We start from the raw sequence: 23,866 nt of genomic DNA on the forward strand, positions 1-23,866 counted from the left end.
CATCCAATTTCTCTTCTGGAGCATGGATAGAAAACAACTCAAGATTAACCCTCAACACATTCTTTATTCCCAAATCCAATGGCCTACCCTCATCCCCTATTTCCAATGCTACTAACTTGTGCAAATTAACAGATATATCTACATTCTCTTAACTGCTGGCTCTCAAAAGTAGGTACTAGCAATTAAGGAGAAAAGAATTTCCAATCCCCTAACTCTGAAAAGTCATACCTCTGAAATATTAAATGAGACTTTTGCTGCCAACCATATACTGACACCAGTGATCATTTTTGAACTGACACATAGAAAATTGAGAATAATGGCTAAATTACCAAAGCAGTAATCACCATGTCCTATTTTATTCTGTAGAAAGATTAGTACAAGTCTTGTTGGCAAAAGTACAACTCTAAGAAGCAAGAATAAGGAATATACATCATTCCCTGTGAGAATTAAAGTCGACATCTACAGCCACGTATAGAGAATTATGGGGCCAGGCCCAATTTACTTGATTTATTTTATATTTAGGGTTTACAGATCTGGCTTAAAAGCTCTCCTTGCAGCACAGAACACAGCTAGCTACCTCTAATTGTAAAATGCCATTGCTTTTTTGCCTTTCTCATCCTCTGTCTACTCAACAAATACCTCCTTTGTATAACCATATTCTGGGTGCTATGTTAACACTTGGGATTCAAAGATAAATGAGACCAAGCCTCTATCATCAGGAGGTCACAGTTTAGCAGGGGAAATAGGCATGTGAAAAAATATATATAAAATTGTATGATACGTGTGTGTGTATGTATGTGTGTATGCGCATGTGATTATAACAGCCCCCAACTCGTGTGTGTCATGAGCATTTAACAAGATGAGTGTAAAACATTTACAACAAATCCAACACCAAGTACAGATGCTATCGACATCAGCTTTTATCACCCAATCACTCCTCTCTCCAATGCATGGTCTGCCTTGTCATTGCATATCCTGTTTAAAAACCTGCGATGCCCACATCTCATCTGCCATCATCCATGAGCAATGGAGAATTCCTTAGTATAAATCTACAATACTTATGTTCTCATATTAACTCATCCTTCAACCACTCTCCCAATACTGTCCTCATGTGACTGCAGCCTGCCAACTGGACTAGCAGAGGCTGGTCACTCTGCTAGGGAGCCCATATCCTCCCTTTTCAATTCAAAAGCTGTTCACTCTTGGAAGTCCTCTTTGAAAGCAATCTTCCACCCAGTGTTCCAAGTAAACAGATTCGTTCCCTCCATTTTCCTGTCCTAGAGGTGCTCTATTTAATCATCCCATTGCCAGAAATGGCTATACCCACATCAGTCTCCCTCACTAGACTATGAGCTAATTCATCCTTGCACTCCCAGCACACAGACTGTGTCTGACATAAGGTGATTAATAAATATTAATAAAGACAATTGTAATTTCATTGGCAGAGATCCACTAGACTAGAAATCTCTTGAAGGCAGGGTGATAGCTCTCTTGTTCATCACTGTGTACCCCACAGCAGAATAAAGGCATATAATACATTAGTAAATATTTGTGGTCAATTGAAGAATGCCAAAGAAAAAGATAAATACAACTGAGGAAAATTCTCCATTTGTTATCTTGGTTGTCTCCGAAACAGCTATAAACAGATTGACTTCTGAAATATTCAATTAAATGTTTATTTTAAAATATATCATCAGATTGGGATACATTTAATAATAAAAAGCAGAAGTTATAAAAGGCAATAACATTTATGCCTATATTAAATATATACTTCATATTTTGAATTTTTTTCTTCTTTAGATTCTTTTTAGTTACATACTATAAACTATCTCATATTATTAGAGATTGGCTTTATTAGTATAATATTCAATATGTATTAACAAGTTTGAAGAGGTCACATTTCTGCAAAATTTTAGCTATGGTGCCATTTTGCCTGCAGGTAGTGAAGACACAGGAAAAAAAACACAGAGGTTTGGAAAAAAACTAAATCTATTTAATAACTTGAGAAAATACATCTGCAAAGTAACAGACTGTGAGCGAAGCCAACGTAACTCTACTTAAAAGGTAAATTTGGCCTCATGAGAGATTTTTAAATATGTCCACTTTCTATAATTTTGTTCTCTATTTTATTTATCAATTCATATAAGAGGACGATTAAACAACAGGGGGCCAGGGGGAAAAATGCCTAACAATGCTACGCTCTCTTTTCAGAAATTCAAAGCACTTGGCCAGGACTATTGACTCATCTTCACAGCACACATGAATCGCAGGCAGAGGCTGCTTTTGCATTCATGTTTAATTAATGGAGATTTTAGTCACGGGTCGGAGATAATCTCTTGGGGTTCATGCTTTGGCTCACGCTATCTTGTTTTGTTTTGTTTTAACTCCAACACACGGGCAGCGTAATGACTATTCATTAATGCAATGAAAATAAAATAGAACAAAGACTATGGGAAACAAGATCCTCTTAGGCAAGAATGAGCAAACACGGAGAAGGCACATTAATGACAGCATCGTCCCTGAGCCTTTTTAGAACCTGGCCTCCGTGCCACCACTGGGAGACTGGCGCTCTGTTGCTACTGTCCTAGGCTTGACTTTGTGCACAAGAGACACAGAGAAACCCCCCCACACACAAAACTATCATTCACTCATTAGATAGTGAACAACATCATGCCAGCAATGAAAACAAAGTGTTGATGATCCAGTTGGTGAGCCTTCATTCCCCCACGCAGATCCTAACGACAGAATTTCCTGCTGATTTTAAATCTGTTTTCCAAATAGTCAATTATAGATAATTATTTTTCCTTAATATTGCCATCTCTTTCATAGGAATTCTGTAATGATCTTTTAAAATAATAGTTGTGTATGCCTCTCTAGGACCTCAGGAAAAAGACTATAAATATTTTATTAGCACGGCTGAATGGAGTTTTATTCCTGCATATGATAAATTATATCTTCCTTACTCTTTCTCCAATCTCAGTTTGATCTCCATTTGGTAACTGCTCCAAATCAGGAAGGAGAGCGCAGGCTTCCAACACTCGCTCATAAAACTGCTTCTGCATGACAGAGCCAAAGAGAATGTTTTCTTGTACAATGCAATTCTGAATCCAGGCCTGCTGGGCAACATAAGCCACAGAACCCTAAAAAAGGAAGAAATAAAAGAAATACTTTTAACAAGGGAATAGAAAAAGTTGCATGTACCACATGTAAGGAACACATCCAGTCCATGGTTTTGCTTCCTTTTACTTTAAACTGAATTTTTAAAAAACTAGGTTATTTCTTAAATGTAAATATATCCTATTTACATGTTAATTTTATCTATATTTAGAGGCCCCTTCAAATGAGTTACTTGGTGCTTCTTATTTGCTTTCACTGTAGTTTCTATCAAAGTTATCTGTCTCTGGTGGAGTTTTCTGGAAGGAGAGGCTGAATGTATTAGTTAGCTCCAGTTGCCATAACAAGATACCACAGACGGGGCTGCTTAAACAACAGAAATTTCTTTTCTCACAATTATGGAGGCTAGAAGTCTGACAAGTTGTCGGCGAGGTTTATTCTCCTGAGGCCTATCTCCTTAGCTTGCGGATGCCTGTCTTTTCCTGAGTCTTGACACGGCCTCCGCTCTGTGCGGGTATGTGCATCTTAATTTCTTCTTCTCTGAAGAACATCAGTCATCTTGGATTAAGGACCACCCTATTATATTTTAACTTAATTACCTCTATCTTCAAATACAGTCACATTCTTGGGATTAGGACTTTAACATATGAATTTGGGGGGAACACAGTTCAGTGCATAACCCTGAGCCTGGAGTGCAAGTTGTTTCTTTGGGATCAATTCTTGTGGAAGGAGAGAAGGGAGGAGGATTGGGTGGGTGGAGAAGTCACACCATGATCCAGCAACAAAGCTTTGACCAACCCTCTAGAGAGATGTAGAGTATTACCCATCAGAGCTGTTCCATGTTAGGCTAAACTGGCCTGGCTTTCAATTGTGGGGCCAGGCTGTTCTCATCAGGCCAACCCTGAAGGAGCTGACTTGCTGCACGCATGCCCATGCTGGGAGGCAAGCGCTTGCTAGACAGGGTATCTGGGTGGCACATCTGTATCTTCCACACACTCACTGCTCCTAAGCTTCTTTTTTGATGATTTTAGGACTCAAAATGATTCCTGAATATATGACAGTCTACTGTATAATATATCCTTTTAACTAACCCTTCTTTTCTTAGAAAGGACCCACAATATTTGAACTAGACTTACCTTTCAATCTGCCGCATGGACTCTATCTAAACATTGATTTTAGAGAATTTATTTTGACTACTCCGTGCTGTATAACAATACAACATACCTAGAGTACTTTTTGACCTACGAACCTACATATATGTATGTAACTATGAGCCTTTTGATATTTCCAGGTACTTTAAAGATCAAAGATAAACTTTTAATTCTTTGTTGAGCACGTAAGACATGGAGTGGCTTTTGATCCCAAACAATATAATTCTAATCTGACTTGATCTTGAACACAAAATTGCTCTTGAATTGCCTTGCTTAGTGAATAACCTTTGATTAAAATAATATTAAATCAATTCTCAAGTAATAGAGATTTTGAACACTTCTGTATTTAGCAAGATAAGGGGAACAGAGGAAGAACACAGAGAAAACTGAAGAGCAGGAAAAATGGTGCAAAATATAAAACAGAGACTAAATACTACATTGAGAGGTAAAGACTTGATGTGCTGTTATGACTGGAGCTGAAGAACAGTTGATCCATTTTCACAGAGGTGGAAATTTTTCCTTTAATTTTTAGAATAATTATTATTTCAATTTCACATATGAATGAAAATGTGTTTTGTTTCATTTTATTCTTAATAATGACACCACACAGAAGTTTTGCTAATTCAAACGCTGTCTTCCAAATCTCTAATGTTCCATCTAAGAACACTGAATACAGAAAACTCTGCATGAATGGTGCCTGGTGTGAACCTTTGAGAACAAGGGGACTGAAGGTTGAACGTTGTGATATATGCCTCAAAAAAATGCTCATATGAAACCTTGAGGAACAAAAAGATAAAACACAAAAGCACCTTGTAAACACTTAGTGTTAAGTCCATTATTATTTATTTTTATTTTTATTATTAAATGAGAGATGATAAGAATCATAGTTATAAAATTAGGATTAAAAATGTCTTGAGGGGTGCCTGGGTGGCTCAATCAGTTAAGCGTCTGACTTGGTTTCGGCTCGGGTCATGATCTCCAGGTCGTGAGATTGAGCCCTGAGACGGCCTCCACGCTGGGTGTAGAACCCACTTAATATTCTCAAGATTCTCTCTCTCCCTCTCCGTCTGCCTCTCCCCCGCCCTTCTCTCCCTCTCTTAAAAAAAAAAAAAATGTTTTGGGAAAGAATTTAGAGTGTGACACCTCATATCCTCCCACTGTTCCGGACCAAAGAACTTCCTGAAAGACAAAATTGTCAATTATACTGATAGATACTATCTTTTCTCTTCCACAACTCTGGCCTAATATAAACAAAGGGTGCCCTCTCTGTCTTGTGACATAACAGCTTTGTTATGATTTCTTGCATCACCATGAACATTTTCTTAATTTCAAACCCTCAAAGGTATCAGAAATAATCTTTAAATCTTGCCATGAGAGCTTCAACAATCATAATAAAGATAACAATGACCATAAAAATTCACAGGGATCTAGCTGACGTGTGCTAAGAACCAGGCTAGGTCTTTGCACATTAATGCATTAGATGAAATCCAGAATTAATAATGTTTTTATCTTGATCAATTCCTAATTATTTTTTAAGATCAAGTAAAAGGCTACCATCTCTCTGATCATTTTTCTAACTCTTCAGAGTTTGTTTTTTATACTTTGATTCATTTTTTTTTTATCTGATTTAAACACCTCTCATAATTGATTTTAGTATCTCCCTCACGAGACTATAAATCTGTAAAAAGAGGGGAATATCATATTCATGCCTGTTTCCCTGGTACTAATGCCGGACACATAGTATGTGTGCAATAATTGCTTAGTAAAAATAGCTGAAGACACTAAATAAATGAAAATAAAGTCAATATGACAATCATATTTTTAAAGGATACTCACTGATGTAAGATAAGTTAGTCATCTTCAACGACGGACAAATGACTGACAGCAATCATTATGAAGAACATAAAGGTACAAAGATGGTATACTTAAGGTTAAAATGTAGTGCTGGGGCGCCTGGGTGGCTCAGTCGTTAGGCGTCTGCCTTCAGCTCAGGGCGTGATCCTGGCGTTATGGGATCGAGCCCCACATGAGGCTCCTCCACTAGGAGCCTGCTTCTTCCTCTCCCACTCCCCCTGCTTGTGTTCCCTCTCCTGCTGGCTGTCTCTGTCAACTAAATAAATAAAATCTTTTTTTAAAAAAAATCTTAAAATGTAGTGCTATTCATGAAGTATACTCTTATAAGAAAAAGTCCCAAATATCATAGTAGATCCTAAAATAAGTAATAGTAATGCTGAAAGAGAAAAGAATAAAGAAAGGACTAACCATTAGAGGACTGGAATCAGGAAAGATATAAGGATATGAGGAAACACATATTATGAAGAAAAACTAAAGAATTAGAGTTGATTCTTCCTAGAGAGAAAAACTGCAGAAACTTGTCTCACATCATAGAACTCCTCCATCTTGTCAGAAGTGAGAAGGAGGGATTAGGTTAGTATTTTACCCAAGAGTTAGTTAAATCTAAGGAAAAATTCATTAGATAGTCTACTGTTTCAAAAAATAATGGCTGATTAAGAACCTGTTGAATTCTTATTCCTATTGACCTTTAAGAATGGAACAAAAGGCTTGGAGTAGTCCTCTCCATAGTCCAAGAGCTGAAATTTAAAAGTAAGCTATTAATATTATTATTTTTCTGATTTTTTTTTCCCCTGGGTCAAAGATCCTACCCTTGAGCAACAATAAGACTTCTTAGAAATGTGGCTGTAATTACTTAGGCAACTTTGCAATGAATGATAATTAGGAACCAAATCAAATTAAAATATAAATCACATTAGTTTCTCTATAATTGGTTGCAATTCAGTTAATATCATCGAACAATTACCATAAGCATTCATAAACGATTCGCTAAAGTATTTGGTGCACAGAATGCTGTTACTAATCTATCCATAGCTAATCAATTTTTGTGCAAATTGAAATGTTTGCTACAAACTAGAAATGCCCCTTAAATACTTGCATCTTCAATTTGATTTGATAAATTCTTATTGACGCTAACCATGGGATGGCCACAGCCTACTACACTAGGAGATGTGGAATGAATGTATTTTTGGCTTTACCTTTCTTTGAACAACTCCTGTAAGTTTCTCCATTTCCCCCAGAATGGCAGAAAGCACAGATGATTTCCCAGATCCAACTTGCCCTACAACAGCCACTAAAGCTCCTTCTGGAATCTTTATGTTCAAGCTGCACAAGAAAAGGAGAGAGATAATATAGGAAGTTCTTGTTATATTTTTAATGTTTATTCCCAGATAAGTTAGAGTAACGAGCATCATGCTTGAAATTGTTGCTATTCATATGATACTTATTATTCTATGAATACCCAACCCTCCAAAATGCAAAAAACAAATGCTGCAGAGGAAACGGAGGAAATGAATAGAAAACAAGAGCATAAAAAAAAAAAAAATCCATAAAAACGGAAGGTATTGTGAGAGGTTAAAAAAAAAAAAGTCTTGTAAAATTTAATGTATTCATCTTCTCCTTTAAAAATACTAAGAAATAAAAATATGGAACACTATAGAATTCAATGCTAAAAAAATTTTTGTTTTTCATCTTCCCTAAACTGTGACTTACTTTTCTAGTACTGGAATCCCTGTTTTATCCCAGGAGAAGGAAGCATTTGTAAAACCAATGGCATGATCTGAGGAGAAAAATAAATACAATGGTGCCTTTTAAAGCCAATTATCTTCAACCCGGAAGTCAAATAAATATTGAATGCAGTGGAAATGCTGACCTCCTACGTAGTTTGTTTCAATATTTTGAGGATGAAGCTCCTCGGTGTTGAGAAAGTCTTCCAAACGATCCAATGATATTCTTGTCTATCGAAATAAACACAGAATTTATTTGGAGGTCAAGTAGAACTTCAATTAAAAAGATGATTAAAAATTTGTGATGCAAATTGAAGATAGTGAAATAAATATTCAGCAAGCATAGCTTGAATTGTTTTAATGTTTATAAATAATTTCATTTCTAAAACAGAAAGAACAGCTTCAAGAATCAAAGATCAAACCAGATGTCATTTATGCAGGAAGGCATGAGAAAAAGAAACAAAAATTCCTCCTTAACACTCAAGTAAAGCCATAAAAACTAATTAATAATTATAGAAAGATTCGTTTTTAAAAACGTCAGAACTGTTGAATGAATTTGGCTTCTGAATATTAAATGATAGCTTTGGCAATAATAACATGGAGTTTCAGTAAAATAGCTACAAAATGCTTAGCTACAATTAGGATAAATAAGATCAATTTTGTTTTCCTGAAACTGACTTACATGAAATCTCTAGTGCATTTTTATTCACTCTGCGCTAGAAGACATCTATTGTTAGTGGATAAGATGTAACTGGGCCATGGTTTTGTTTACCAAGTGCATCATATTAGTATGCAGGGTTGCTTCTCTTTCTTTCCTTTCCTTCTCTTTCTTTCTTTTGATAATTGCTCTTGGTATTTATTAAGTGAAGGCAGATGTGTACCACTAGGAGTTGGAGAACACTTTGAGATAGCAGATCTTTAGCTAGACTCTAATTTCAAAAGCAAAACAAAACTTATTCTAAGAATGGCACTTTTCTTAAGAGAAGAATGCTATGAAACAAGTGTTAAAAGCATCACATCAACAGTACTTCTATGCCCTCTGTTGGTCATTATTAGTAAAATAACAACAAAAAAAGGTGCTATAACAAAAGTGGATTACTTGGTATTCACTATCTAATTATTTATTCAAATAATATACTATTATTACTATTATAATTTTAATATAATTAATATAATTTAATATCATTATTACTATTATAGTTACTATGAAGTAACCATAAGTTACTATTTATTCAAATGATATAAAAATTTAAAGGCAAATTTCTTAGATCAAAAGCTGGTTCCAATAAGCCAAGCTTCATTTTGTTTACGAACTCACACTTGAGAAAAAGTATTCAGTGGGGAATACCCAGGCAATCCAAACCTGACATTCAAAACATTTAACAGAAAATCTTGGGGCAGAGGATTTAAGGAACTCACTTCTTCACATACCCTGTGGTTTTAGCAGCGTTCTACTCATTATAGTGTTCAAAGAGCCTCCAGAGACTGGAGATTACAGTAAAGGTAAACTGAACCAAATACCTCATACATGGTTTGCTGGCAGAGTGACATTAGCAATGCACTTGTCTCCCTGCTTTATTCATTCAGTACAGATGAAATGCTGCTGAACCCTGGGAAAACATTCATATCCAGTTCCATGCAAAGCATCACATTAAAAATTTTTTCAACTGGAAACAGAAAATGAGCCTTTTGATGGCATAGTGTCTGACACCAGCTTTTAAAAAGGTAAATAAAAGAAACTAATTTTTAGCAAAGAAAACCGTATCTTATATTGAAATACTTAAAAGTCATTTTGATAGAAAAGCATAGGCAAAGAAAACATGATTCCTTCCATTCTTTAATGTTTTCTATTACTCATTAATTCAGGGAGATAAATTTGGAAAGCAGTGTAAAACAACCACAAAAGTGAAACAAATAATGAAAAAAATACAGATATAAAATGTGCAAAACCATAGATTCCAGTAGATGAGTGATTCTTAGTTTAAGCATATTTTGGATGTACCTGGACAACAGCTGAGATCACCGTTGGTAAATCAAACAAAGGAAGCCTCAAAATATTAAACAAAGACATAGATGTGAACACTTTGGTTGCTGTTAAAATGTTTCCTTCATCCAATAAGAAATAGATGCCAAACGTCGCCAGGGACACCTGAAAAATAGAGATTTGCTCCTTCCTTCAATTACTCCATGCTAACAACAGGATGAGCTAAGGTTCAAAAAATTAGGGGAAAAAATTTAAAACCTTTTTTATTGTTGTTTACCAAAATTCAGTACTATACAGTACTATTGCTGAAGAATATAAATGTTCAGTACACTAAGATACACAGATCATACAATTATATATCTTAGACCATGGCATCCTTGAGACCATGTGGTCCAGCTCCCTTCTGTTGTAAGACACTGCGCTCTTACTAGAGTTACTTCGCCCATTTAAAATGTATACTAATTGGGACACCTGGGTGGCTCAGTGGGTTAGGCATCTGCCTTCGGCTCAGGTCATGATCCCAGGGTCCTGGAATTAAGTACTGCATTGGGGTCCTTGCTCTGCGGGGAACCAGCTTCTCCCTCTGCCTCCCACTTCCCCTGCTGTGCTCTCTCTCTGACAAATTTAAAAAATAAAATAAAATAAAAGTATACTAATTGATCTTTTTCTCAAGATGGAGTATTATGTAAATGTATTTTCCAATGGTATGTGTATACACTCTGATTCATATGTAATGATTATGCTTTCTGTGAGTCATAAAATTAACTGAAGAAAGTATGAATAAATTATGGCTCATAACATTTATATTTACTCTTGTAAGTTTCATTCAGAAAGGGCAGAAAAGTTCATATATGCATGAAATGTACTAACTATCATGGACCTAGGACTTATCTTCAGCAAATGCTTCTTGGACATTTTTACCAAAGAATTCCAAATGTATTTGTTAAAAATAAAAAATAACAAGATTTTAAATTACCAACAAGAGAGATACATGGAACTTTTCCTGACCCTCTGACCATCGGGAATGGTAACTTTGATTAAAACTGATGGTTCTGTTCTATGTGGTTTTGTTATCCTTTGGTTTTCACTCATTGCTTCATACCTCAAAGCAATTTATACTCTAGTTTAAATAGCATGGGATTCCTAGTGTTTACATGGTATGATAGAGAATGCCCTCCGTCCATATCAATTTGCCTCCAACTACTAATACTATAACTTTGAGGATGTTTCCCAAACTAAAATGGGCTTCCATTTCCTACTGTGAAATGAGAAAAGCAATGCCTTATTATTGCAAGAATGAAATAAGGCAATCTCTGTAACTTGTCTGGCATGCAGGAGAAACATTCAATAAATGTTAATTCTCTTTCTGACTCCACATAGGGTGTCTTTGGGTCTTGCCTAAGAGGGATTAATCACACAAATCAAGACATTCTAGAGCTGAAATGAAACTCTGAAATGCAGGTTATATTTTAAGAACAGAACAGCACATGTTTGATCTGTGAGAAATTTACAAAGAAGTAAAATTTTATTATGTGTAAAAAATACAGACCAATGAGAATGCATATATTTTCCTCTTCTTTAAAACTTCCATTGCCTAATCTATATAAATCGGTGACTGCATTTCTTGAAAATTTTATTTCAGATATAGAGGATTTCATTTTGGACACCTTAATTCCAGGTAATCTGGAGGTGAATCTGCAAACCAAATTTGAAAATCATAAAACCAGAAATATTACACTCACTCACCAAGAATGGAATGCAAGTTAATGTCAGCATAGAAAATACAGCAAGATACCCAGACAATTTTTGGACTTCCAGTTCCTGTTCCCGAATTTCAATAATCTTCTTTTTATAAGAGGGTTCCCATGCATAAAGTTTGAGGATCTATAAAAGAGTCAGACAATGACTATTTGATAATCAATATCATAGAAAAAAATAAAAGGACGCATACATGCAATTATACACACTATACCCCCCACACGCACACAACTGTAAAAGTTAAAAAAAAAAAAAGATGGTCAATTCATAAAGTAAAATGCTCCTATATCCAGCAGAGTCAAAATATTCTCTTGAATTGTGTTTTTTTGGGGGGTAGGTGGCTGGGAGAAGAAAATCATCATCTCTCTAGCCTTATGTCCTTCTTACCCACCAATAGTTTATTCCTGAGTCAGACTTCAGCAACATCTCAGCTCTTGGCATGAGCTCCACAGCAGCTTCTGTTCAGCTTAATCTTGGTACTCTTCCTGCTGGTGCAACTCACCTCAATTGACTCCCCATTTCTTAATAGCTACGCTCCTCTCTTCCTGGACTCCCAATGTCTTGAAAACTGATGGCATGGGGCTTCAAGCCATTTTCAGAAAGGTGACTGGTGTTTTGAGACTGTAAATTGGAATACATATATTCCCATACATCCTCTTGGTTCTGTTTCTCTAGAGAACCCTAAAAATCTCTCACTGGCTCTGTGAACTTAGACATGATACTTAATTGACGGAGACTTTGTTTCCTTGTTTGGAAATGAGAGTGAGAAATTATTTTCTTGGGGTTCAATAAGAATTACATGAGGAAACAGATATAAAGTGATAAGTACAGTGTGTGATCCATAGAAAAAGTTCACTAAATGGTAGCTATTATCATTATCAGAGAGAGGCTATGGTATCTGTTATCTTTACCCCAGGGATGCTGACCACCCACACTTTGAAACTATGCTATATTCAACTTGCCTATACTTGGTCCTCTACCAGTATTCTAATGTATTCACTGCTGGGACTGCTATTTCGAATTTCAGACTTTGCTCAGATCTTTAGGAGATGTTCTTTTATTTACACTGTCCTAGTCCTTCTGATAATATAAATTTCCTTTTAAGAATATCAATATTTAAAACCTATAAACATATATTGGTGTACTTTTTATGAATACAGGGTTATCAATTAACCCACTGAGAGGTACAAGATGCATTTGGATCACTTTACTTTGGGAGTGTATGACCTCATTACATAATCTCAGTTATTCAATAATTTAATCTGAGTTAAATTTCAGAGCTACTTAAGGCTATCCTTAATTTCAGATAAATAAATGAATATCAGTCTCTTTTCAGGGTATCTTTTATCTAACAACGTCTTTCACTTTAGTAATTTTCAATGCTGTGAAAGTTCTACAGAGAACTTTTATTGATTCCTAAAGTGAATCAATGTGTACATATAATGGGCATATCCTATGTTTATAGTGATAGATACACCAGATAGAGGAAATTTCCTATGCAATTATCAATTCCAGAAGGAAATTCCATGTGGGCTTTGCAAATTTTGCCCTTTAGAAAAATCTGATAAGGCATAATCCAGGTGCAACAGGATTTGAAATTCTGTCTATCTAAAAGTTCATGAGGTTGGCTTCACTGTTTTATCATACAGAAAATATTAATGGCATGGGGTATAGCTTTTCTATAGAACAAATATTTATAACATATCTTTTGCAGAATAACATTTATATGATCATGTCTATTCCACATAAAAGAACCTGAATGACATGTCATCACTTCCCCTGTATAAATCTGCCTTCACACTGATGATAATGTTATTGCCACTCTTGCCTGCATCATTCCATTTCTTCCACCCAATCCCCTCAAACAAGTCATAGTTTGTGTCTTTTGGGATATTTGTGCTCAGTTGTTGGGTGAGAAACAAAAAGAAAATACCTGAATTTTATTTGGTTTTATTTAAATGCTATTTTAGCAATAAGAATTCCTATACATCTGAAATCTGAAATACTCTGTCAACAATTTTATACACATATATAATTACTTTGATATTAAAAATGAAAAAAATTCATTTATTGACTAACACTGCTATATTCTAAATAGTGAAATTAAAATCATATTCCTTGTATATTACCTTAATTCCATGTAAGATTTCATTGAGTAGTTTTATCTGTTTATCTTTGTTCTTCGTTTGGCTTTTCTATTTAAGGGGAAAAAAATGATAGCATATTTGACAAAGGTTGCTAATAATTTAACATGCATGGCCACAGCTATTTTTAAAAAGACAGTCTATTCTCTCTATTTTACATAATATTTAGTTGAAAACCATCTTAAAATATTCATATAATATTATTCTGTTGATAATGTTAAAAAATAGTTACAAGTAGATATTTTAAAACTTAAAAGTAGTCAGCAGAAGAGTATAAGCAAGGTGTATATTTTACAAAATAATAGAAAATGTAATATTTGTTTAGATATAATTTGTTTCAAACTGAATAATAAAATAACATCCATCTTCTATTAAAATGGGATAAAATTCCCCAAACTCTATTATTTACATATAAAATACATATATAACAGAAGTATCACAGGAATAAAAAAAAGGTCTGTATATTGTAAGTATACTATCTTGAGTGTTAATGCTTGTGATTAAAATGTATATTTTCAAATACTGACTCTTTTTTGGCAAATCCTATGTAATTACTGTATATGTATTCAAATATTTATTTTATACTATCATTGCTTGGGTATTGCTTCTTAAGGGTTTCTTCCAATAATATTGTCATAATTATGGTATAAATAGTAATAAGTACAGTATTTGTATATCTAACAAAGTACGCATTTACAAGTTAACATCCATAATATTATTTGTGTTGATTAAAGGCATATTTTCTGCTTAGCATAGTTGTACATAATATTGAAGTCTTTGAAAATTTTAGAGCCCTATATTAAGGTCCCCCAAATCTATTTCCATTCCTAAATATTTGAATTTAAATTATTTAAAATACAGAATTTTTTAAAAGCCAATTTAAAAGTATTTATTAAAATTATAAAAAAGCTTGTTATTCTAAATACTAGTGTGTTAGTAATTCATAATTCTTTCATAGTTATATGGTATTTTCTAGTTCTCATCTTTAAAGGCTAGTCATCTTTTTGGTAATTATTTGGTAATTAATCTGAATTTTAAAAATTCAGAAAAATATAAAAGAAGGTGTAAATCCTCATCACTTAAATGTATTAAAGTAATAGTGAAAAATCTCCCCTCCTTCCATCTAATTCTGCTCTATAGGTAAACTTTTTTTTTTTTTTTTTTTTTTTNNAGGAAATTTTTTTTTTTTTTTTTTTTTTTTAAACATAGGCTCCACACTGGGTGTGGGGCTGAACTCATGACCCTGAGATCGAGGTCTGAGCTGAGATCAAGAGCTAGCGAACTAACCGCCTGAGCCACCCAGGCAACCCATAGGGAACTATTCTTTTTTTTTTTTTTTTAAGATTGTATTTATTTGATAGAGATAGAGACAGCCAGCAAGAGAGGGAACACAAGCAGGGGGAGTGGGAGAGGAAGAAGCAGGCTCATAGCGGAGGAGCCTGATGTGGGACTCGATCCCACAATGCTGGGATCACACCCTGAGCCGAAGGCAGACGCTTAACCGCTGTGCCACCCAGGCGCCCCTATAGGGAACTATTCTTAAAAGACTGGTGCTCTATCTCTAGATTATTTCTATGCTTATACAAATTCACTTATATCTATATCTATATAACTTCATTTATGCATCTCTATCACACCCACGTGCATCGGTATATTCACATTTTAAAAACTGGATTAAGGATATTTATGTACATATATGCATAACATACACATATACATACATACATATGTTTCTTTCTTTTTTCCCCTAATACACGACTGACACAGTTCCATGTCCATACATAGATATTATTAATCTTTGATCCATTTAAAATAATAAAATAAGTGTCATAAGCAATACATCTGCATCTGTCATTACTTAACACATGAAACCATTTGTCTCTCCCCTGATGGTGTGCGTGGCTTTTCAGTGTACTGAACTATGTCCTGTCTCTCCATTCCTACTGTACAGCATAGTGCACACTGCCTGGCACATGACAGATGTCAAAAAGTGTACTGATAGCAAGATGAATGACTGAATATAAAGGAAGAATATTCAAATGAATTCAGTTAAGCACTTACTATCTACTTGCTGTATGAAGTCAGTCCTTGCTCACTGTAGCCCATTCTTCAGACAAAATGAGCATACCCTTCCCTCCAGGCTGTGTGCACACTGTTCCTTTTGCTTAGTAAATCTTTTTCTCAGACATCCATAAATCTTTTCTTCAGACATCCACACGGATTCCTCCCTTACCCTGCTGATATATTGTTTCCTTCGGGAGGACTTTACTGCCTCTGTATGTGAAATGGTGTTCTTTGTTACTCTATCACCCTAGCCTAAGTTATATTTCTTCGTATACAAATTAACACCAGGCATTACGTTCTTTATTTATTTCTTAATGCCTGTCTCCTTTTAATGAAAGTTGGAACTTATCAGTTCTCCTCACTGCTGTACTTCGGCACAGAACAGATGTCCAATCAATACTGGTTGAATGAATGAACGAATGATAAATCTGGATTATTTCCACATGTACTGAATTAACTAGATGGTTATTGTCAACTCTAGTCAGAAAACTCAGCTTCTGTTTAACACACGTAACACGAGGCTGTCTTTTTCTTACCTTTAGCTTTTTTACTCTAGTTGCAACTAAAGCATTTATTGGTATAACAAACACAAGGACTGCCACCCCTGCTAATACTGCTGGACCCAGCTCTTGCCAAAGAAGGGATACGGCCATCAGGATTTGAAAAGGGGCTGACCAGAGGAGATTGAGATTTGCGGTCAAGTCCATGAGCTGCTGGGCATCTGCTGACATCAAGTTAATAACTTCCCCAGTTGAAAACCTCTTTCGAGAAACATTAGATAAAAGTAGGGCCTGAAAAAAGAGAGGAAAAATATTTAAAGAGTTCTGTAGATCATGGGGCATCTTTATCGTCAAACAATGGTAACTTTCAATATCAATTTCCAATATATTCAGGAAAACCTACAAGATTATTTATGTATTAGGATTATGAAATATTGAAACTTTTAAAAATGTTTTTAGATGAGGGGGTGCCTGGGTGGCTCAGTTGTTAAGCATCTGCCTTTGGCTCAGGGTGTGATCCCAGGGTCCTGGGATGAGCTCTACATTGGGTTCCCTGCTCCGCTGGGAGCCTGCTTCTTCCTCTCCCACTCCCCCTGCTTGTGTTCCCTCTCTCACTGGCTGTCCCTCTCTCTCTCTGTCAAATAAATAAATAAATAAATAAATAAATAAATAAATAAATCTTTTAAAAAAATGTTTTTATTTTTTATTTATTTTTTAAAGATTTTATTTATTTGACAGAGAGAGACAGGCAGCGAGAGAGGGAACACAAGCAGGGGGAGTGGGAGAGGAAGAAGCAGGCTCCCAGTGGAGGAGCCTGATGTGGGGCTCGATCCCAGAACATCGGGATCACGCCCTGAGCTGAAGGCAGACGCTTAACGACTGCGACACCCAGGCACCCCTAAAAAAATGTTTTTAGATGAGAAAGATACAATTGCTGATCAAAACACATAGTTTTAAACTTTACTGCCTACTGGTAGAGAGTAACATTTGGATTCCCAAGCAAATATGTTCACCAAGAACCCTCTATAACTTGTTGATTACAAAATTGCAAAAAGAAATCTATTCTAGGGGCACCTAGCTGGCTCAGTCAGGAGAGCCTGTGACTCTTGATCTCCAGGTCATGAATTCAAGCCCCACATTTGGCACAGAACTCACTAAAAAAAGTCTATTCTGGATTTCTAGTATCAAGATCCCCTCTATTTATTGTCACCCCTATAATGCTAAGCCATCTAAATTTTATCAATACAAAGTACATAAAATGATTCAATAAATATCTAATGAATGCTGATGAACAGTACTATGCTTGAAACCAGAAAATTTAAAAATGACACTGTCCCAATTCTCAAGAAGATTATAATTTGGTTGTGGAGCCCACCCCTCCACCCACATATACCTCCCACACAGGATGATCGTAAGCATAAAAATAGTTAGGAAGGGCCATGGGAATTTAGAGAGATAAAAATATTGGAAAGGCTTCTTGGAGCAGATGGAAATACATCTTTTCTTCCAAAGCCCAATTCTCACTTTCTGTGCACGTTATTTTAATATTTGTATATTGAATTCAACATTCTCAAGCTTAATTATTGGTAACTCTTACTAAGGGTTGATCTTAGGAATTCATTTGTTAAATTCTCCACCCATTAAAATTCCCAGTGAAATGCATAAATAGTCATAGTAGTGGAGAATTGTTGTGTACTGGAAGTCAGGCAAAAGGCCATTTATATGCAAGAATTTTAAGGAATTTCCACTACGTTGATTTAAAGAGACAGCATAGAGAGGTGGAACTAACAAGAGTAAACGAGATAAAGGAAGCACTCGAAGTCTGTTTTTTCAATAAATGAATAACACGAAGCCTCCTCAAAAAAGGCCCATGTGGAAAATAAGTAATCAGGGCCTTCAGTGGACCTCTTCTAACATTCCCAAGCTTAAAGCAGGATGGCTTCAGGCAAACGGGGAGACCACAGGGCCCACTGGCAGGACCCTGGGAGGTTCACAAGGTCCCAGGATCCCCCAGCCTACTGCAGTGTTCAATCCTCATTTACATTTCTACACAGTGAACTGGAAACATTTCTGTTACTAGTTACTAATACTAATATTAACTAGTAACTAGTAACAGTTACTAGTAAGGGGGGGACAGTTATGCTGATGATGAAACAGAATGACCACTACTGCCACAAGAGAAAAAAAAAGGAAAGATACTAGTCACTACAGCAATTAAGCTTTAGCCATGCCTCCTCCAAAGATAGCTCTTTCACCTCCTCCTGATACGTCACTGACTGCCTCATGTGGCCAAGGGAAACAATGGAAATCCAAGCACTGGAGCTCTCATTTCATTAAGTCTAACATTTCTTCAGACAGGTCCACTGATCTCTAATAGAATCCACCAGCAACTTATAATTATAAACAAATATATTTTCTCTCACACTTCTAGAAAGAAAAGATAAATAGTACTTAGTATTTATGAAAATACTAGCAGACTGAATGGTTCAAAGTAGCTAAATTATCCAAGGAATCAAACGAGTGACCTCCTATCAGAAAAAGCATATCACAAGAAATGTGAGAAATATATGAATATCTCTTTGCAATCTTTATAGTGAAAGAACATGCTATCCATTAAAAATGAGTAAGAATAGAAAAATTACTTCAAATTGGAAGCACAATGGTCAAATTTTTAAAAAATGTAATGGGGACACCAAAAGTCCAAATGAGTAATACAACAAATGGAATTCTTTTTTTTTTTTTTTTTAAGATTTTATTTATTTATTTGGGAGAGAGAGAATGAGAGAGAGAGAGAGAGCATGAGACGAGGGAGGGTCAGAGGGAGAAGCAGACTCCCAGTGCGGGACTGGATTCTGGGACTTGATCCTGGGACTCCAGGATCATGACCTGAGCCAAAGGCAGCTGCTTAACCAACTGAACCACCCAGGCACCCCCAATGGAATTCTTAAAACTGTGAGTACATATGTTCAAAAACTTTTCCCAGAAATTAGAGAAAACTTATTTTTTAAAATGAAATGATTTTTTAAAAAGATTTAAGGTATGGAGAAGTTTCAGGAGATCACACACATGCACACACACAAAATATAAACATACACACATTTATGTATATATTACATAAATATATAAATATTAATATATTTACATTTCTTTATAAATTCAGAGTAATGAATAACACAACTTCTAGAGCAGAATGCCTGGGTTCCAGGGCCAACTACTCTGTTTCATAACTCTTTGACTATGGGTAAGTTACTCATTGTTCTGAGTTTAAGTTTCCTTAAGTATATGTATACATAGACACATATGAGCATCATGTCTACAGCTGCCTCTATATCTACAACTGACTGTGCATCTATTTCTATGCACATAATAGCACTTAAAACAGAGTGCAACACATATATGTTAATGTGTGTTTATTATATATGTGTATTTTATATATATATATACATAAAACATAACACCATTACTTTACAAATAAAGAATGAGAAGAAATAATTAAAGAAAAAGAAGACAATCTCTCTGAATGAGGGAAAGATTTCAAACCGAAAGCAGTCAGGAAGTAGCAGTCTAATTAGAAAACAGTATACTTCCTCTTACCCTGGTGAAATTTGTAAATTCTATAATGTTAGAGTTATCCTTAAAAAGAAATACTGACAAGCACCCAAACACAGAAAAATCAAAACAAAATAGGTTATCCTAAAATGGCAGGTAAGAGGTGGAGGTTGGCAACAACTTTACCTGTCATACCTACTGTCAGAAGACAATGTTGCAATGGTTATAAAGAATGTTGGAAAAGGTACTTTGATATGTACTGAGTGAACCATATGTATTATGAGTGAAGATGGTAAGCAAGGTGGAAAGCAAAAGAGGGAAAAAATGATAACAGTAGGGGGAAAATTTAATTTATATATGTAGGTTTCTGCTAAGCGTTTAAATTTGTTTATATGTAAGAATAAATGTACTTAAAAATAGAATCAGATTATTTTTTTAAGATTTTATTTATTTGTTTGAGAGAGAGAGAGAACATGAGCAGGAGGAGGGGCGGAGGAAGAAGCAGACTCCCCGCTGAGTAGGGGCTTGATCCCAGGGCCCTGGGATCATGACCTGAACTAAAGGCAGGTACTTAATGGACTGAGCCACACAGGTGCCCCTCAAGCAGATTANAGATTAAAAAAAAAAAAAAAAAAAAAAAAAACCATAAAGAAATCATATAATAATGTATTTTCTCAGTATGTTTGGACATGATATATTCTGAAGTAAATAACAGATTATAAAACAGTGTATTACAAATATATATGTAAGCATGTAAAATAAATGTTAGGGGAAAATACACTAACGCTTATCTTTGTAATCTAGAATTAAGAGTGGCTGTCATTTTCTCTTTCCTATTTTATGCATTACACATATTTTCTTCAACATACAAATGAATTTTTCTTTAAAAATTAATTGCTTTCAAAATATTAAGGAAAAGACTAAAGGAGACTCTATAATTGGATGTTGTTCTGCATGGCATTTTTAACATCAGGAGCCCTGATTTCTCTTTCGATATTGTTTTCTGCCAAATAAACTTTCACGTTTCTGTAAGGGACAAAATTCACAAGCCATGAAGGGGAATTTAGTTACCACTTACTGCTAAATTATAGAATCTAAACTGCCTCTTTGTTATACGAAACAATTTGGAAAAATACTGCAATATGACACCACAATTATACTGGATGATGCAACATGTTCTAGAATTGTCTGGTAAAAAGTATTTAAAGAGATAAAAGAGAGAAAGCCAGAGTGAGGTTAAAAAAAAAACAAAATTGTAAAATCTAAAACCGTATAAAAAGTTGGGAGTTTATAAATACTCTTCAATCAAAATGAAAATTAACCCATTTTCATTTACAATTATATTGTAATCACAATCACTTTCAGAAAACTCTCTTATTTTTAAATTCCATCCAATTTTGAGATTTCTTTTCTAGAATATTTTCTTTACCTCGTCTACACACACACACACACACACTCAACACACAGCACAACTCTGTGACTTACCACTTTCTGAAACGTCATTGATTTCATTTACTGAATTATACTCCAAGACCCAGATGAACCACGCAGGACTCCAGCCTCAAAAACCCCTCTTATTGATTGGAAATATCTTGATTATCCCTGAACTCAATTCATTAATATCTCACTTTATCATCTGATGATGAAATATGTTTGCAATTTTACATTCTCCCTCTTATATATTTGTTTCCTTCTAGACACACTGTCATGGTCCCAGTTCATATTTTTATTTCCAGACCTATTGAAATAGTTCTAAGGTACTCCTTATTTCTAGCCCTACCTATTTTCATTACTTTCTCCTGATCATCCTCTGCCCTATGGCTCAAGTGAGTCCCAGTTTCCTCTAGAATTAAAGTCCGTTTTTACAATGTATCAAGTTTCTGAAAAAAGAGTTGCAATCCCTTCTATTTTACCACCCTACCCTTCCCCACCATCCTACTCATAAAAATATTATCTCTAGCTAAATTAATCTACTCATCATTTTCTGAGCAAGCCATGTACTCATTTGTGTACTCCCTCCCACAATATATTTCCAACTTTAGAGTCTTTGCCTCATGCAATTCATCCTTCAGACTTAAATCATGCAATATTATGCAATATTAACCATGACATCTTCCTGGCCATCCTAGCTGTAAGTCATAGAAATCACATAATTTAGACCTGGACAAGGGTCCTAAAAATTCCTCACCCAGTGATTCTAGACCAACAGTTACTATACTTCTAAAGAGATATTGTGTACCTAAAGGTGGACCCTCATAACGTTTATAAGAACTCATTCTTCTTCAGTTCCCCTGTACGCACAAAAGTCTGCCGGGATTCTCTTTCTGACTCTAAGTGCAGGATTTGGATTCTGCATCTCCTCTTCCTGACTACACTTAAATGTTTCCATTTTTTTTAATTTACTAAATTTTATTAATTTTCTTGCATTTTATAATTATCACAATTAAGGTTAAGAACAAATCTTTAAGCTGCAAATACAGCCAGTTTAGACACTGCACTACTGTCCAATAATGGTAGCCACTAGCTATGTGTTGTTATTGAATTTAATTAAAATAAAAAATTCACTTCCTTAGTCTTACAAGCCAGAGTTCAAGGGCTCAATAGTCACATGTGATTAGTGGCTGCCAAACTGGATAGCGTGGATATAGTACTTTTGTTTAGTTAAAAAAATGTTTTAGAAGTCAGGAAGTTTTTAATTTATTTTGCTTTATTTTACTTTATTTCATTTTTCCCCCCAGATATCTTCTTCAACATAAGACAATACTTTGGTCTCCAACTCAAATCTGTTCTCTCTGTCAGCATCCCATGCTCCAAATCTCTCCTGTTTTTCTTCCCCCCCTTTTCTAAAAATTGTGATATATTTAATTGATATATATTAGTTTCAGGTGTATAACAAAATTATTCGATATTTGTATACATTGCAAAATGATCAACACAAGTCTAGTTAACATCCGTCACCACACACAGTTACAAAAGTTTTATTTCTTGTGATTAGAACTTTTAAGATCTACTCTCTTGGAAGCTTTCAAATACACAATACGGTATTTTTTTTTTAAGGATTTTATTTATATATTTGAGAGTGAGAGAGAAAGCACAAGCAGGGGGAGAGGCAGAGGGAGAGAGAAAGGGAGAAGCAGACTCCCTGCTGATCAGGGAGCCTGATGCAGGGCTCGATCCCAGGACCCCCGGCTCATGACCTGAGCTGAAGGCAGATGCTTAACCGACTGAGCCACCCAAGTGCCCATCACAATATGGTATTATTAACTATAATTGCATGTTGTACAATACATCATGACATTTTTTTTTAAAGATTTTATTTATTTATTTGACAGAGAGACAGCCAGCGAGAGAGGGAACACAAGCAGGGGGAGTGGGAGAGGAAGAAGCAGGCTCATAGCGGAGGAGCCCGATGTGGGGCTCGATCCCATAACGCCGGGATCACACCCTGAGCCGAAGGCAGACGCTTAACCGCTGTGCCACCCAGGCGCCCCCATAACATTTATTTTTTTAACTAGAAGTTTTGTACCTTCTGATCACCTTCACCCATTTTTAAAATCACAAAAATTCTACTGGACAGTGGTGGAATGCCCCCAGACTGCCCATATTAAACCCAGGACTAACTGATGCTGCTTTTGAAGCATATACTGCTTCTTAGTCCTCAAGAATTGTCATGGGGCCTGTACCTGTGAGCTAAGGGGTAACAAAAGCTGAGCTTTGAGACTCATGAACTCTTAAAGTAATCAAGTGGAATGGGGTCCATGTTTTCCCCACAAACCTTAAAAATGATATTCCTCCAAATGATATTCCTCCAAACTAGCAGAAGTCATGTGGATGGATAGAAAACAAGAAAGCCCTGGGGCGCCTGGGTGGCACAGCGGTTAAGCGTCTGCCTTCGGCTCAGGGCGTGATCCCGGCGTTGTGGGATCGAGCCCCACATCAGGCTCTTCTGCTATGAGCCTGCTTCTTCCTCTCCCACTCCCCCTGCTTGTGTTCCCTCTCTCGCTGGCTGTCTCTATCTCTGTCC

At 35.6% G+C, this 23,866-nt stretch overlaps 1 protein-coding gene across 1 annotated transcript in view; it reads right to left on the reverse strand.

Annotated features, from left to right (window-relative positions):
- LOC100468649 (canalicular multispecific organic anion transporter 1) overlaps positions 1-23,866 on the reverse strand; it is an 83,894-nt gene that overhangs the window by 40,181 nt on the left and 19,847 nt on the right. Inside the window, exons 5-13 of the mRNA XM_034657551.1 lie at positions 23,526-23,532; positions 16,330-16,584; positions 13,715-13,780; positions 11,574-11,711; positions 9,846-9,992; positions 7,990-8,074; positions 7,830-7,896; positions 7,316-7,442; positions 2,964-3,140 (exon numbers count right to left, since the gene is read on the reverse strand). Coding sequence (XP_034513442.1) covers positions 2,964-3,140; positions 7,316-7,442; positions 7,830-7,896; positions 7,990-8,074; positions 9,846-9,992; positions 11,574-11,711; positions 13,715-13,780; positions 16,330-16,584; positions 23,526-23,532 — 1,069 coding nt within the window. The remainder of the gene's footprint in view (positions 1-2,963; positions 3,141-7,315; positions 7,443-7,829; positions 7,897-7,989; positions 8,075-9,845; positions 9,993-11,573; positions 11,712-13,714; positions 13,781-16,329; positions 16,585-23,525; positions 23,533-23,866) is intronic.

This window comes from Ailuropoda melanoleuca, chromosome 1 (genome assembly GCF_002007445.2).
Source record: "Ailuropoda melanoleuca isolate Jingjing chromosome 1, ASM200744v2, whole genome shotgun sequence".
NCBI classification, from domain to species: domain Eukaryota; kingdom Metazoa; phylum Chordata; class Mammalia; order Carnivora; family Ursidae; genus Ailuropoda; species Ailuropoda melanoleuca.